Below are 16825 nucleotides of genomic sequence, written 5' to 3' on the forward strand. Positions count from 1 at the left end.
AACTTTGGGCAAGTTCTTTAATTTCCCTAAGTCTCAGTTTTCTTACTTATATAATGGGATTATAATCCTTACTGGCCAGAATTGCTTAAAGGAATATATGAGACAAATTATACAAATTGCCTACTTAGTATAAGGACAAGTGAAGTAAGCATTAAAATGTTATTTTTATGTCTATTATTACCTTATAAGGTCACAGTTAGCATTCAGCAAAATTATACGCATATATCCACACACATATACACCCTTACCATGGCTCTTGACATATAATAGATTCTAGTGTTCAGCTTCTATAAAAACACAATTTAATGCAGAATAGGAGCCATTTCCTTACCAACCCCGGGGAGTCTTCTTGTAAGACTGTCCTACTGGCCATGTGTTTCTGTGTGCCACTGGAGCACATCCATAGGTCTATCTCAGGCATATACCAAACGCATCATCAATCTCTCAACCTGAATAAACTCTAAAAATGCCAGAAATCACAAGGTACTGAAATAATCATCAGGATGTTCAGATCTGCAGTAAGAATCCCGGTGAACACGACTTCGTGGCTGTGGTTGTTGAAAACACCACAGGACTAAGGTTGAAGATGCTCAGTGTGAGCTCTTGCCAGTCCTGCTTACAACTTCCCGGCTCTACCTGGATGAGAAGTGTGCCCAAAGCAGATTTGTCATCTGTGCCATCCAAATAATTATAGCCTGACTGGTCCCCGGTGTCACATCCTCAAGTCCCTTCACATGACTCACTCCTCAGCTGGAAAGCAGGAAGCACTCCATTTGGGGGAGGAAGTCAAAAGGACGCCACACCTCAGGACAATACCCTTCTTACCCAAGCGGTGCTGTTATTATTCTCATCTGCCAGGCAACACCCAAACAGCAGTTTAATCACAGCATCGGAGCGGAAGCTCAGGGCTGTGAGTTTACTCCAGAGTCTCACGTCAGGGACATCATGTGCTATAACCAAGAGGCTGTTCCCCCAACACCATACTCAGCTGATGGCTGGTCATCTCAAAGCACAGAACTTTCACCTGAAAGCACAGAGACCTGCACTCCTCTCAGTGTATTGTGGCATTTATTTTGGAAGTGACACTGGCATCAATGGATGTAAGCAGTGGGTGTGTTTTGTACATATTTATGCAGGCACACATGTCCATGCATGAGAAGTTTTGGCACTCAAAGGAAGCTACTGTGAAAATCTTTGTTGCCAAGATTGTGTGGGTTTTTTTCTTTTCTTTTCTTTTATCAGTTTGCATTTTAAAAGATAAGCCTGAGTTTACATCAAGATGAGAGATTTTTTATGAAGTGAGGGTACATTTCCATTTTAATGAGTCAGAAATTAACTCATCTCCCACTTCTTTTTGGAAGATCTGGAGTGGCCAGGAATTTCATTCAAAGTCAGGAAGGGGGTGGGTGGAAAGTCAGGAAAGAGTCAGGAACAGTGATGCTCAGTCTCATCCTCTTTTGCTCCAGACCCACATTCCAATAATTGGGAGCTTTAAAGGAATGAAAGACTGGCTAGGCCTAAGTCATTGGTGACTGTAGTCTTCTACTGTCACTGAGAATTTGACTTCTGAATTGGAAATGGAAATGATTAAGAGATACTTATTACTTAAAAATATTTTAGCAATTTATAATTGCATATTTTTATTATGTATCATTAAGGATAAGAGATTTTTATTATCAGAAAAACTGAGAATAGGGAGGTGTGGAGGTTCACCGGGTTGGATGAGGATACTGGGGAAGAGAGGAGAGATGGGAATGGGAAAGCCAATAGAATGAATCAGACATAACTTTCCTATGCTCATATTTGAATACACTACCAGTGTAACTCCACATCACGTGCAACCACAAAGATGGGAAGTTATACTCCATGTATGTATGATATATCAAAATGCATTCTACTGTCATGTATAACTAAAAAGAACAAATTTTTAAAAATTATCAACAAATGAAAAGCAGTCAAAAAAAGAAATATTGAGAATATATTCTAATGATCTATACCAATAAAACATTCAAATTATTTTCAAGTTACATGTGTCTAAAATTGTCATCATTTAATGAACATCTTTTACTCAATGACTATCCATGGGCTAGATACTCAGACACGCCACAACTATGCAAGTTATGTTTGAGTTTCTCATTTTATAGGTAAAAAAATTGAGGTGTAAATTTCTAGCCTAATATCACATAGCCACAATGAAGAAAAATCTCATTTTGACCCAAGTACATTGGAGACCTACTAGGTCATGTGCTTGCTACCATAGAAACTGCCCTCTTTATTTATTAAGGAACTTAGATAGTATTGGATATGCTTGCAATTTGGTGAACAATGTAGAAATGTTTTATAAGGACTTAAATCACTTCAACAACATACTGATAATCCAGAGGACACTTAGATGCATCTCCTAATTGATCTGATCATAAGAGCTGCAAGTAAGTCCCTTGAGCCACCTAAATAAATGTGGCATTTGTTTCACACATCAGAGGTAGCAGATGGCATTGCTGTGAGCACGCATGACTCATCCCCTTAGGTATCTTTACTCTTGCTTTAAACACCAGGCTTAAAAGCCTGCCTTGTAGCTTCCCAGCCTTTAGCAGAGATAAAGCACTAGGAGAAGGGGAAAGGAGGGTGTCTAGGAGCAGAATACTGACTTCAGTGTAAAGCAAGAGCCGGCAACTTGGAGCCAGGAGGAAAACAGAAAAGCATCAGAATTCTGTGACACTCTGGTGCCATTTACTGTGGGGCACAAACTCCTACACAGCTCAGAAGCCTCAAAGAGCACCAGTTGACTGAAGCACAAAATAAGTGCCTAAGTTTGTAAGGATGACACAGTCATTATGTCTCAGGAAAACAAACTTTAATATTTTACCTAAGGAAAAAATGGGAGAAATAACACAAAATAATTTATAAACATATCTTCCAAAAATATCTTGATGCTTAAAAGAAGTCTATTTATTTCTTTTATTGAAAACCAATCTATTTTTTTCTTTTTATGTTTACTATTAGTGTTTAAAACATTTTCAGTGGGGCTGGGGTTGTGGCTCAGTGGTAGAGCGCTCGCCTAACATGCGTGAGGCACCACATAAATTGTGTCCACCTATAACTAAAAAATAAATATTAAAAATACAAATAAAACATTTTCAATGTGCAACCAATTTTCAGAAAAACAGACAATTTGTAATTGCTTAAGAAATTATCATAAACACTTCATCACCAGAGTCAAGAATGAGCCTCTCATCCTGTCTCAAAGATGTTAAAAGTTGTTTGTTTGTTTCTTTGTTTTTAACAAATAGACATTTATTTATTGACAAGAGAATCACTGGTGTTTTGAGCTTTTTCTAGAAGGGCTCACCAGCTCCGCTTTGCTGTTCACCAGCACCTTTGACCACCATGGTCCCATCAATCTCCAAATCAAGAGCAGTTTTTTCTCTACCTTTACACTTTGCACCTGATCAGTCTACTACCTCTCAGTCGACCACCTCTCAGTTTTTTGAAGCTGCCTCTGATATTTTCCCTGATTATATCCGGACTTTCTCAGACCATTGAGGGGTGATGCACTGAGCATGATCAGATCCAGGCATGAAGGCAGAATTACCTGGTCTCTGCATTTTCAACCCTACGAAACAGTCCCATTAAGTCTCTGATCCATAAAAAGACTAAGAGACCACGTCCTGAACAGCTAAGCCACTGATCTAGCCAAGAAAAACAGCATGTGATATCATTTAAAAATGTATTCTTCCCTTTAATTTCCCCCAAATAGATAAGGATGAGTTATTGCTGGGAACCGCATTTTGTAGCCAACAGATCCAGCAACCAACTAATTTGGGATTGGCTTCCTGAAGTACCATCTCTCCAATAGCAAAAGGATAAAAATAACATTAAATGGGTAAACTAAAATAATTTCCAGGAGGAGTGGCAAACAACGAAATGATTTTTTTTTTAAGTTTTGCGAAATGTCCTTAGGGAGGTGTCACTGGAACACAGTTCACAGGAAAGAGATTGAAGGGGAAAAAACCAATGAGTGAAAAAGAAAACCATAATGCAAACTAGGAAATATTTCTGCTCACAGAATACGTCTCCAACAAAAACTTGGAAAAGATATATAAAAGCATATGACAAAGGGGTATGTTCCTTTAATCTACAAAGGGCTTTTATGATCTTAGAACTGTAGATACAATCCATTAGAGTACTAGACAAAGAATTTAAACTAGTCACTTACAGATTAAAAACTAAAACTATCAAGAAAATTTTTTTTAAATGTTTAACCTCTTACAATAATTAGGTATTAAGTTTAACTAAGGAATTAATTAAGATTAGTGATAGAGAAATATAAGACAAAATAGCCTCCTAATTAATTTTTCAAAGTTTGAAATTACCACATTGAAGAACTAACAAAACAAGTTTAGTCACACACTGTTGGGAGCAATGTATATTGGTGCAGGCTTTCCAGAGTATATTTAGAAAATCTTTATTAAATTCTAAATTTCATATAATGTCCACACAACTTCACTGGTAAAAACTTACTCCTCAAAATACATGTATAATAATGTCCCTTTCATTACTGTTTACAAGAATGAAACCCAGCATAACTCTGCCCATCCATAGGAATAGGTTTAATAAATTATAGCAACCCCTTCAACAAAAAACTCTGTCTCATAATGTGGCTAAACTCTATGGGTTCAGACAGAGGACTTTTTATACACTACATGAAGAAAAGCAGGATACATACAGACCATACAAATGATGCAATCCCATTCATGGGGGTGTAAAGGTTCAAATGTTTTTAATGTATGTACCATAGTTATTGCTCATACCAATTTACTCAAAATCTCATAGCTCAGAACAATGGTTTATGATGTTTCACTTTCTGAGGGCTCTAGGGAAGTTGTGTTGGTGACCCCTGGACTTGCTCAGGCTGCTGCAGTAAGCGTGGGTGGGGAGGGTTGGTTAGGACTGGGTGCACTTCCTTTTCTGGGGTTCCAACTACCATGGCTGTAATGTCTGGAATGGACTATATGGTTTTCCATCTCAGATGTCCTCATAGGATGTAGTCAGCACACCCAGAGGTCAAGAGTGGGTATTGCAGGGCCAATACTTGAAGTTTAAAAAAAAAAAAAAGTCACTGTCTTTGAATTTTACAGGTCAAAGTATGCCCTGGGATCAGTATGGATTCAAGAGGAAGAAACAGACTATATCTTCTGATGGGAAAAGTTGTGAAGAATTGTAGTCGTATCTAATCCACCACTACATATCTCTATATATCTATATATCTAATCTGCATCCATCTTAAGAAATGTGAAATGTTACTGAAGAAACTATTAAAATAATTTCCTCTGTGGAGAAGAGCTGGGAATATGAGTGTGGAAGAAAAAGGAAGAATTTTACTTTTCATTTCATGCATTTCTATACTCAGGGCTGATTTCATGGGCCTGAGTGCTGCCAGCTCCAGGGGCCCCATTTTCTGTTTTAATCTGTTCTTGCTTTGAACACAGAATGGAAGGGTCTTGGCAAAGAAACGCTATCATATTCTTTCTTTAGGTTACTTCCATGCATTAGCCAAACATGCCAAAAATAATGACATAAAGGACAAGGAAAGAGGACAATCCATTTTTCCTTTCGGTTCTTCCTTACTCATCAGTAAGCTTGAGAGAAAGTGTTGGTGTGCCTCAAGAAGAGAAATATAGCCAGTTGAATCAGTTTTATGCATGGCTTTCGCTGTCCTGATAAGAATAAAATACATATGCATGTACAAGCTAAGAAATATAAATAGGTAATTTCAGGGATTCTGCATACAAGCTAAATGTTCCCATATTTGCATTTAAAACTGGCATTGCACCATAGAAAGATAAATAGTAAATTTATGCTAATAATTTAAATTTTTGATTTTTTCTTCACTTAGAATAACATTAAATAGCAAATAAAGAACAAAATGACAAGTCGAGAGAGAGAATGCAGAAGAAAGTAAAAGGCTTAATATTTTAGCCCCACTGATGACAATTTTTTATTCTGGGGAGAACAAAGGACCCTATATTTTTATTTTGCACTGGCCCCTACAAATTATACAGTCAGCCTTGTGTGTCCTATTTGAACTTTGTATGTATATATCCTACTTTTGTATATTAAAATATAGCTTTCTTTTTACCTCACCTCTCTTATCCCCTTAGCTTTATGAGCTTTATGTTACCCTCAACTCAGATTACAATGGATGTGTTTTTAAAAATAAAATAACAATGAAATCCAGGGAAAGGGCAGCCAAAAGAAGATAGGCACCTAAATGAAGAAATATTTTAGTAAACAAAGGCACTATTTCATAGTATTATTCCTGCTCTCCTTTTGCAGGCAAACATTCGTTCTGATTTATAGCCTTGGAGCCATGAGATTAAGAAGACTATGCCAGGGTTTAAAACCTGTACTCCATTTTATGAACTCAATTCATGACAGCTGCATGGTCAACATAAATATTTATTCTCTCAAGGGCCCTGGATGCAAGGTCAGCTACACCACAAGGGGTGCCTGCCTTGATACATGTCAACTCGGGAAATATCTGGAGAAGTTATTTACAGAGACAACCTCTCAGAAAATTAATGCAAAAAGGATTTTGCATGTTGCATTTACTAATATGGTGTGAACATGATATCCTATAGCTTTAAGGCTTTATTAAAACTGGAGGAGGTATTATTTTTATATTTACTTTTTCATTAACTTTATTTTTATATTTATATATTACTAATCATGCACATTACTTTGAATTTTTTTTTATACCAGGAATTGAACTCAGGGTTACTCTACCACTGAGCCACATCCCCAGCCCTTTTTTATTTTTTTCAAAAAATTATTTATTCAAACATTGAAAATAGTGAAATAGCACATGTATAAAAAAAGACATCAAGAAACATAGAAATGATAAATATCATATGGAAGAAAATAGTCACCTGTGCAGAAATGAAAGGTAGATGAAAGACAGGAAGTTTTGATTAATTTTCTTGAAGCTTGGCTGTGAATACACGAGAAGTCATTTTAAAATATCTCTTGTTTCTGGGTGTTATATCTGAAATATTTTACAATTGTAATACATTTTCTCCTGTGGTACTAAACCACTCAGAAGTGAACACAGATTCAATTCCTAAAAGTATCTTTTAGAAAGTATATAAAAGTAAAGAGTTTAAGCTAGAATATTTGGGAGACACTGAAGCAGCTGAACTTTGAGACTCGATTCTGTGAATCAACATTGCAAATAGCTAAATGTATTGAATCAGGACCTGGGAAATGATTGAAGAAAATGTCAGCTCTTTTTTATTTTGAGACAGGATCTTACTAAGTTGCTTAGGGCTTCACTAAGTTGCCGAGGCTGACCTCAAACTTGCAATCCTCCTGTCTCAGTCTCCCAAATTGCTGGAATTATTGGTTTGTGCCCTCATTTGTCTGGCTAATTCTTAAAAAATACAAATTAAAATTGATTATTCTGATTTTCTATTTGAAACAAAGTCACATTTTACAAAATGTTCTCAGATTTAAAACATTGTAGAATGTTATACAATGTCCAACTTGTTAGGGTTAGTAAAACAGTAAACCAACAGGAACAAGCAAACTAAAACCTTATAAGTATGTTAGAGTCAATCTGCGTGAAAAAATCATGACTCAAAATGTCTTAATAGTTTTAAATCTTTTCACCTTATTTTCCTTTTCAAGAGGTTGAGAAAAGTCAAATGTTGTCTTGCCCAATAAGCCAATCTCTGACAATATTCAGCAAAAAATACTATACGGAAGAAGCCAGTAAGGCTACTTCTGGTGAGCAGAACTTCCTATTATATACTCTGTTGGATGTTTTGAATTTTGTACCAAATGCATTTATTACCTAGTCTTAATAAGTTAAATAATTTCTTTAAAATAAAAACAGAATTCTTGCTTTGCACAATGGGCTGTGTTATGGTTAATTTCTTAAAATACCCTTGTCTGAGGTTGTCCAGTTAGCTTTACTGGAATTGTTAAATGTGGACAGGTTTTTTGGGGCGGGGGCGGGGTTATGGAGGGGAGGGGCAGGGGAACAAAGAATACAAATCCACACTTCTATGAAAACATCTTATTATAGTTCAGTCATTTTAAAACTGAATACCAAATGCCTAAATGAGCATTAGTGGAGCAGTGGATTCATAAATTAGAAATATTTATTTTAAAATGGGCATAGAATCTCTATCTATAAAGTGTTTGTTTCCATCCCTGAAAGTTCACATTTTTCTAACTTTTTTTCCATGACAAAAAGTTTTGAAATGCCAATATCAAAGCCTTAAAGCCTGACGACAACTATTTTCTGTTTCTGCTCCCTCCATGAGAAATCCTATAATGATGTGTTAAAATGAGAGTCAATTTTCAGTTCTCTCTCCCATGAAGAGGGAATAGGCTACCTAATCTGGTCTATAACCTTTTAATTCTACAGAAAATGGCTCTTAATCTTTTGGGGAGTAACAGACCCCTATCAGATTAAAGGGTATGGACCCTCTTTGCAGAAAGATGCACATACATATAAAAGATATCAAAGGTTAAATAGCTGGTTCATGAACTCCCCAGGGTTATGAATCCCAAATTAAAAGCACCTGTTGTGAGCCTATCCTCTTTTTCTGATGTTCCACGAGGACCTGACGGCCATGGACTAAATGAATTATCATATTTCTGGAAGACAGAAAGCTAAATTGGATAAAATTAGTTCATCTGTAGGAAAATGGATGGAACTTGAGACCATTATGTTAAGCAAAATAAGCCAAACTCAGAAGGTCAAGAGCCATACATATCTCTCACATGTGAAAGAGAGGAAGAGGGGGGGAAAAAAGAGTGGGGGAATTTCAGGAAAATCAGTAGAAAATAGATACCTGAGGGTGGGAGGAGGAAAGTGCTGGGGGGTGATATTGGCCAAATTATATTGTTATATTTTGTGGATGTATGAATATGCAACAGTAAATCCCATCCGTATGTATAACTATAATGCACCAATAAAAAACAATGTGGAAAGAATTTTTTAAAAAGCAGAGACCCACCATGAAATGTGAAATCCACATGACCATGATGTCCTTTAGTCAGATCAGGCACTTTGATCATATCATGAGTCCCTCAGTGGGATGCTCTTCAGGGAACGTTCCTCCAAGTTATGGAGGAACAGGTGAAAATAAATGATGTGCAGCACTTCTGTTACCTGAGGACCAGGCCTGACGGTGAACTCCTGCCCTGCAGCGTCCACAGAGACCCCACTGAAAGTGAGATGCATCAACTGATCAAGACCCAAGGCTAAATCTGGGAGAAACCAGATGCATCCCGAGTGTGTCCACACAGTCCTTAGTTCCCTCTGGGTCAGTTCTGAAGTCACTTTCAACCTCTTGCTTCAGATTATCTCAGGCCAGGACCCCTTAGCTTCCAGCTTCCTTGCCAGTTTTGGGGGACCTTAAATCTTCCCTGAACCGAAGCAACTGTAGGTGTTGGCCTTCCTGATGATCCCCATCTCCCAATCAGATATCAAGTTCCCTAACAACCTATCTTCCTTTTTTGATCATGGGTCTCTCTCTCTCTCTCTCTCTGGTACCAGGAATTGAACCCAGAAGTGCTTAACCACGGAGTCACATCTTCAGCCCTTTTTTATTATTGCTGAGACTGGCCTCAAACTTTTAATTCTCCTGCCTCAGTCTCCCAAGTCACTGGAATTACAGGCATGTGCTACCATGCCCAGTAGGTCATTTTTTTTTTTTTTTAGTTGTAGATGAACACAATACCTCTATTTTATTTATTTATTTATATGCAGTTTGAGAATTGAACCCAGTGCCTCACACATGCTAGGTAAGTGCTCTACTACTGAGCCACAACCCCAGCCCTGGTCATTTTCTTTTTAATATTTATTTTTTAGTTATAGTTGGACACAATACCTTTATTTCACTTTTTTTATGTGGTACTGAAGATCGAACCCAGGGCCTCCTATGTGCAAGGCAAGTGCTCAACCGCTGAGCCACACCCCAGCCCCTGGTCATTTTTTTTTTTTTTTTTTATCATGTGTATTTCATCTCCTCAGGAGGAAGTTCAGCCTCCTCCCAGTCTTTCCTTCAAAGACAAATATGATTTTATAAACAGACCTGCAAGAAGCAACAGGTGTGAATGAAAGGCCATTATTTCTTCCCTGATATTATTCATCTGATGTGGATGACAGCAGATGTTAAAGGAGGTGGCATTTGGGCTGGATCTTGGGTTGACTCGACAAAGAGACCAGGAAAGCACAGCAGAAACAGTAGTTAGCAGACCTGAAGCAGGGAAATTTCAATAAGAATTTAACCTTCAGGTCTCTGGATTGCCACTTCTGAGCTTCTTACAAGGTTTTGCTCCAAGAGAGCCAGCAGGCACATGGCTGGTCTTGGGAGGGGCTTGAAGAGGACCTCAGAGGGAAAAAGAAAAAAGGATATCCAAACCCAGTTCAGTCCTCAAAAAAGGCAGGAAGATCTGAGGCCCCCCAACTCCATAAGAGTCAGAAAAGTTTCCATGTTTATCAAACATTATACATTTTCTGGGAACTTATCCTAGAGAAGTAGTTCTTCCAGTACAGACCAGGGACATCGTGGGCTCCCCAAATTCTCAGAAGATCCATGAATCCAAAACTCTTTTCATAATAATACTAAGATAAGACTTGCCTCTTTTATTCTCATTCTTTCACAAGGGCAAGCATAGAGGTTCCCAGGAACTACCTAATGAAAGATGGCACCATTGCCCTGAGAGGGTGTGCCTGTAGGATCGTGGAATTAGGCAATGTTCTTGCAACTTATTTTCACACGACATAGACAAGCTGTAATTCAGAAAACCTTGAATAAACCCCCCATGCTCGTCTCTCCCACATGATTGCCATTATCACTTAAATCTGGCAGAAACCCCAATTTGAAAACACACTAGGAAATTCAACACAGACTAGCAAGGAGCAAACAGATCCATCACAGAGCTGTAGCCAGGGGCAAGGAGGCCAGCCAGGTATATGCTGAACCAGCAAGCACAGAGGAACACAAGGCTCTCAGCCCTGGTTGCCCACTAGACCCACCTGGGCTACTTTAAGAGGTCACAGATGCCAGACCTCATCTTCTAGCGATTCAGAATTCACTGATTTAGGTAGAGTGAGGCATGAGAGGAAAAAAAAAATAAAAATAAAAACTCCCCCAGGTAATTCTAAGTAGAATCAGTTTAAGAACTATAAGTGAACATAACTGGACATGTGGATGGACATAATACCTTTATTTTATTTTTATATGTGGTGCTGAGAATTGAACCCAGTGCCTCATAGTATAGAGGCAAGTGCTCTATAGTGAGCCACAACCCTTTCACAAAAAATGAAAGATACCATAAAGTTCTTCTCCCTGTCTATAGTTTGATAGAACATGAACTGTTGCCCTCTATTTTATTCTTTCCATTCACATAATTTGTGGCTTCTTTCATCTGCAAACCAAAAGAGAGGGAGACACTGTATTTTTTAACACTTAAGGCATATAAATAATCAATGAGCATTAACCTTGACTCTCTCCAATCCTCGAGGTAAGATTTAAGTCAAGGTATTTCTGTTGTACAATAAGGTGACCCAGGAGGCTGGAGAGCGCTGCAGGAAGTCATCCCACAAACTTGGGTTAAACCAGGAATAGATCAGCATTTCAAGCCAGACCACGCGACCACATGAATGGCCTGTGGAAGGTCTGTCGTGCATTCCTTGGTTTGGGGTAGACAGCTCAGAACACTGAGGTCAGGGACATCAACCAGGGTCAAGACTGCAGGAACCTAAGAGGCCAGCATTGTGACCAAATTTCCTGCTTTTTCTTTCTTGGTGTCAAACACCACCCCAGCCCTCTAACCTCTCACCAGAATCCTGGAATTGATGCACAAGAGGAATCTGGACCCACAAGAGCAGGAAAGTCGCACAATCATAGGGCTTTCTACGTATAAAGAGCTTAAGGAGAGCCACCAGTCCACACCAGGAGTTCCTTCTAGAAGTCTCAAGTTCTTAGAGGCTTTCCCATTTTAAACTGCCTCTGCCTGGGGTCCCATGAACCCTCACTGTGAATTTCTCCAGATGATGACTGAAAACAAACACCACACAAAGCTGGGCCTGGGGAAATGCAGCACATGACACTCTCCTTGATTAGACTGCCTGGGGCCCCACAGAGGAGGGGGAGAGGGCAGAGAGCAGACTCAGAAGGAAGGAGCCCTGCCCCTCCCTCAGCACAAGGCTGCCGCCAAAGCCATCATTTGATTAACTGGCCCCAACCCTTTTGGGATGCTGATAAACAGCAAAGGAATTCTGAAGCAGAGCTCTTTTGTGGATATGAAACAAAACCCTGGCTGGAAATAAACCTCCCCGGAGCTCCCCCCATGACCTCCAGACACCATCTCTTTCCCAGAGTATTTTTCGGTTTGTCTCATGTTCAGTTAATCTTACATTTGTGCATATGCTGGTCTATCTTATCCACTACACTTTAAACCACAGGGGAGCAGACAGGGTGGCTTTTGCACCTCCCCGTGGTGGGAACCAAGTATGCTTGTTGTGTGTGACAGAAGCTTTTTAGAAGTGAATGAGGCAAGCAGCCATTGGAAGGGCACAGTGCCCAGCTTGCTGGCAAATGAGGAGGCACAGAACCTTTGGGCACAACAGAAGACCGGAGTATCCACTGCACACTCCTGAAATGAAACCTCCAGGGAGCCTCAGCAAGAGGAATGACTACTGGTCACAACCAGCATGCTGAGCAGCAGCTGGGCATCCTGCACCTGCCAGCCAGGCCTTGATCTATTCAGACCCCCTGATCATCTTCTGAGAAACAGTGAGATCACTGCTTGGGGAGCCAGTGGGGCTTTGAGTTATCAATAATGTAGCAGAATTTTCATAAACACTGAGGACTTCACATAATCTGAGAGCTACAGTCAAGATACCTCCCCTGGGCACCCAGAGAGTAAAATACCATCACACTCAATCTGTTCCTGGCCCAAAAATTCATTTTTAATATATGCCATTCAAATATGTCACTGGATAGATACATATATTTAATATTGATGTGATAGATATGATTCTGCCTAGTTATGAACAACTACATTTCTCTTCTAGAAATATATTTAAGATCATGAGACTAAATAAATATTCTTCACTATCAGAAAAAGATAAGCTCCCCCCACACCCACAGCACAGACACCATAAACAAAGATGAAATCAAATTATGGCAGTGCCATGGTACCTATGTAGGTCTGGTGAAAAATAATTAGAAAAGCCAGAGATGTTAGCATAATTCCTCCAACCGAATGTAAACCGTGACATGTACCATGTCCCCACTGTCCCATCCTTCACGGAAGAACAGAGAAGAACAGAAAGACTCGTCTGACCTTGTAGAGCATGCGTCCCTCTTTTCCTGTCTCTCAGAGCTCTCAGACATCCAGTGAACAGCTACCCTTTATCTGGGCAGCAAACGTGCCTTCATCCCCGGCAGTCCCCTGTTCACATCTGTTACTGAGCACCTCTGGTCCACAGAGAATAACAGAGCTGAAGGTTTTCCAGGAATGCTGAGGCAGTCAAAGGTGATGAGAAAAGACTTCCTTTTTTTTTCCCCCTATGTTTAAACTTTAGCTAACTCCTAATAATCTCATTCCTTTTCTTTCTGCATTTGAATTACTTTGCCACTCCACGGAAAAGCTTGAAGACAGAGGAGTGAGCCCCTGATGCTGACATGAGGTCCAAGTCATCGGATCAGGCTTCCGTTTAGTTTCAAAGAATCAGAGCTGTGAGTAGAGAGACCAGGGAACCAGCCAACAGGATGTGTGTGGCTGGAGTTCCTGGCACCAAGTCTTGGCTTTCATGTTTATTTTTGGATGTATTTTTCTTAGCCCTTTGATGCAAATTTCTGGCCTGGGAAGTAACCCTAACAGCACAAGTTCCAAAGTTGCCAAAAGTTAGCTGAGGCTTCTGACTTGGGAGAATTCAGGCCCCTTGCCTTCTGGGCTCTGAGGCTCTTCAGATGAAGTGTGAGTCCCCGAGGCAATAAAAGGAAAGCCAGGGGGTCCTGCCTCAATATCCCTGGCCCTAAACATCCACTGGAAACACCATTCCACCTGGCAAGCCTACCACGAATGCAAAAGGGAAACAAGCCAAAAATGGTTAGCATGCTCAATGAAGCCATAAAACCCACCCAGAGGACTCCTGAGATACTTACGCTCTGAGATTTTGTTGTAGGTATCTGGCTTTCATTTTTCTGACAGCCACTGAGAGAGATCATCCTACCTATTCAAGCAGGAGCAGATGCCTCTGGAAGGTATATTATTCTAATAAGGTTTTTAAAAGCAGCAACAACTGAGCTGCTGTCCGTTCTTACTCTCTCAGTGGCTTGAAAGATTATTAATGGAAAGAGGGCCTTTCCTCCTATCTATTCTAAAAGAAGCAATAAACAGAAACAACTAAAAAGCTTTTCACAACTGCCAACATATCTGGTAGAATCTTCTAGGGAAAAAAAAAAACACTTAAAATTAGGAAACAGAGAGAGATGTAAACATATTTCTTCAAAGCATTCATTACTCCTAGAAATATCTGTTTACTAATTGCTTTCAAACATGTATACCTTTTATTTTTACCATTCAGTTTTATATCTCATAAAGCATGAAATAGATTTTCAGTCAGTGACAATATTTACTGAGATCACAAACACATTTGGGGAATAAATTCTGCTATACCAATTACTACAACCAAGCACTGGTTCTCCGTGACATGTTTTGCCCTGATTCAAATAAAATCACAATAGTGTCCTGAGAGATGTCTCAATAACAATGATAATGGAAGAAACACTTTTATTGTGACACAGGTCATTTTACTCCAATCTTTATATTTTTCAAAGAATTTATTCTTAAATATGTAATATTATTCTGAACATGTTCAAACGTGACTCACAGTATTGGAATTTTTTTTTTTTTAACGAGAATGATGTTCATGCGATTGAAACAGTGTCGGTTATAGAATGAGATGTTTGATAACCCGGTGGTACACTGCTAGTTCTTGGGTAGTGATTTGACCGCGACTGTCTCTCACATCTACTTCCCTGAGTACATTGGACCCTCACATCATTTCATGTCATGCATGTGAAAGATTCCACGTAAAGATGTCAAAACATGCCACAATCCTGAAAGAACCCTCAGACTACATGAGATATGAAGGGAGGAAGAAAAACAAAAGGAAAAAAGAATGAAAACCCTCAGTGTTGTTGCTCTAAGCCAGCAAAAACCCTCCTGTACTACATATGCTGAGAAGAGATTCATGGAATTGGATCATAAATCAGTTTTATATTTATTCCAAGAGCCACCATCCATCATACATACCCATAATCTTGGATCAACTATTAATAACTGGCTTAAATTCCCAAGCCTCCACTTAACCACTTTGCCATTTAGCTTTCCTCACTAAGGGCAGAAAATGCCACCAGTGTCAGAGTTTAAATTATAAATTATAATTGTCTCAAGAACTAAAAATGGTATTCCAACACTTTCAAATTAATTCTCTTCTGGATGTAATTCAGAAACATTACCTCCAGTCTCTCCCCTCTCCTCTCTTCCTAGCTCTTCCTCCCTCCTGAGATGTTACTGAAAAATGAGATGTTTTATACCCTGGTTAATATTTACAAGTTCTCCTATCAAAGAGGCAAGAGAAGAGGGAGGCGCCATTGACCAACTCTGAATAAATTCACCTTAATTCACTCAAGCTAAGAAAGCATGACCTGACTTGAAGAGGGACCAACACCGTACCTCTGAATCTGACCATAAATCTGACCACTGCAAACTAAAATATGGAAAAGGAGGAGGAAAGAAAGCAGTTCTCACTAGGAAAGATATCGAGTAAAAGATAAGCATCAAGCTGCCCTCTCAGTGATATCTTAGGGCATGTTTATGTTTTTGAGGTATTTGCAGAGATAACTGAATAAATTGCTTCTGGTTACATTTATAACAATAATTTTTTTTTTAAAAAAACCTAGGTGTTGCCTATTTGACTTACAACAGAATAGACAATATAAAGCAAGAGATATTTGGGGTGAACTGAAAACCTCATGTGTGGCCTTCTGAGTACAAACCTGTGGAAGCCTGAGTAACCTGCCTTGAGCCTGGGAGGAAATGGAAATTTCCCAGCTTTGTGCTGCCATCAAAGCCCAAGCATAAGACACAAACACAGCTTTGCTCAGCCTATGAAAGAACTTTTTTTGACTATACTACCTATTACTGATTAGCCATAATTTTAAGTGAGAAGTAACTCGGAATCCTGATGGGAGTGTTTCAGGTTTCAACCCCTCTAAGTGACATCAAGAATATGTGTGTATGCAACTAAATATAAGGTGCTTACCATAAAATGGGACCACCATGACATTCCTCAAAAGTAAAGAGTCAAATGAGATGAACATGGAAATGTAGGCCACAATTAATTTGTGTTGTCTTATTTTTACAATTTGGACCCCTGACCCAGCCCTGACTCTGAGCTCTTACCCATTCTGCTGCCGCCTTCTCTCTGTATCTCACGGTTCAGTGGTGCCTCCACCTGAATCTGGAAGAAATCAGCCTTTTCTACGCAGTCCTTGTCTTCGCAATCCTTCCCTGCTCTGTGGCTGACACATCTAAGATTTCAGCTGACGGTATGAGCTTGGGTTTTGATATTGCTAGCAGATGTCACTAGTATGATGGATGGTTGAACCATAAACCCTACTATTTGACATAATCAAGGAACAGGTGGTCTGGCTATCACACATTTTGCTTGTAGTTGGAGCTATATATGCCATCACCAAATATTCAAAGAACAAAAGTAAGATTCACTTAA

General features: G+C 39.3%; 1 protein-coding gene across 1 annotated transcript in view; it reads right to left on the reverse strand.

Moving 5' to 3' along the window:
• Rapgef4 (Rap guanine nucleotide exchange factor 4) overlaps nt 1-13737 on the reverse strand; it is a 221420-nt gene extending 207683 nt beyond the window's left edge. The window contains exon 1 of the mRNA XM_027946021.2: nt 13369-13737. Within this exon, the coding sequence (XP_027801822.1) occupies nt 13369-13380 (12 nt within the window). The 5' untranslated portion in view covers nt 13381-13737. The remainder of the gene's footprint in view (nt 1-13368) is intronic.
• Between the last annotated feature and the right edge of the window lie 3088 nt (nt 13738-16825).

Source organism: Marmota flaviventris, chromosome 11, assembly GCF_047511675.1.
Source record: "Marmota flaviventris isolate mMarFla1 chromosome 11, mMarFla1.hap1, whole genome shotgun sequence".
Taxonomy (NCBI): domain Eukaryota; kingdom Metazoa; phylum Chordata; class Mammalia; order Rodentia; family Sciuridae; genus Marmota; species Marmota flaviventris.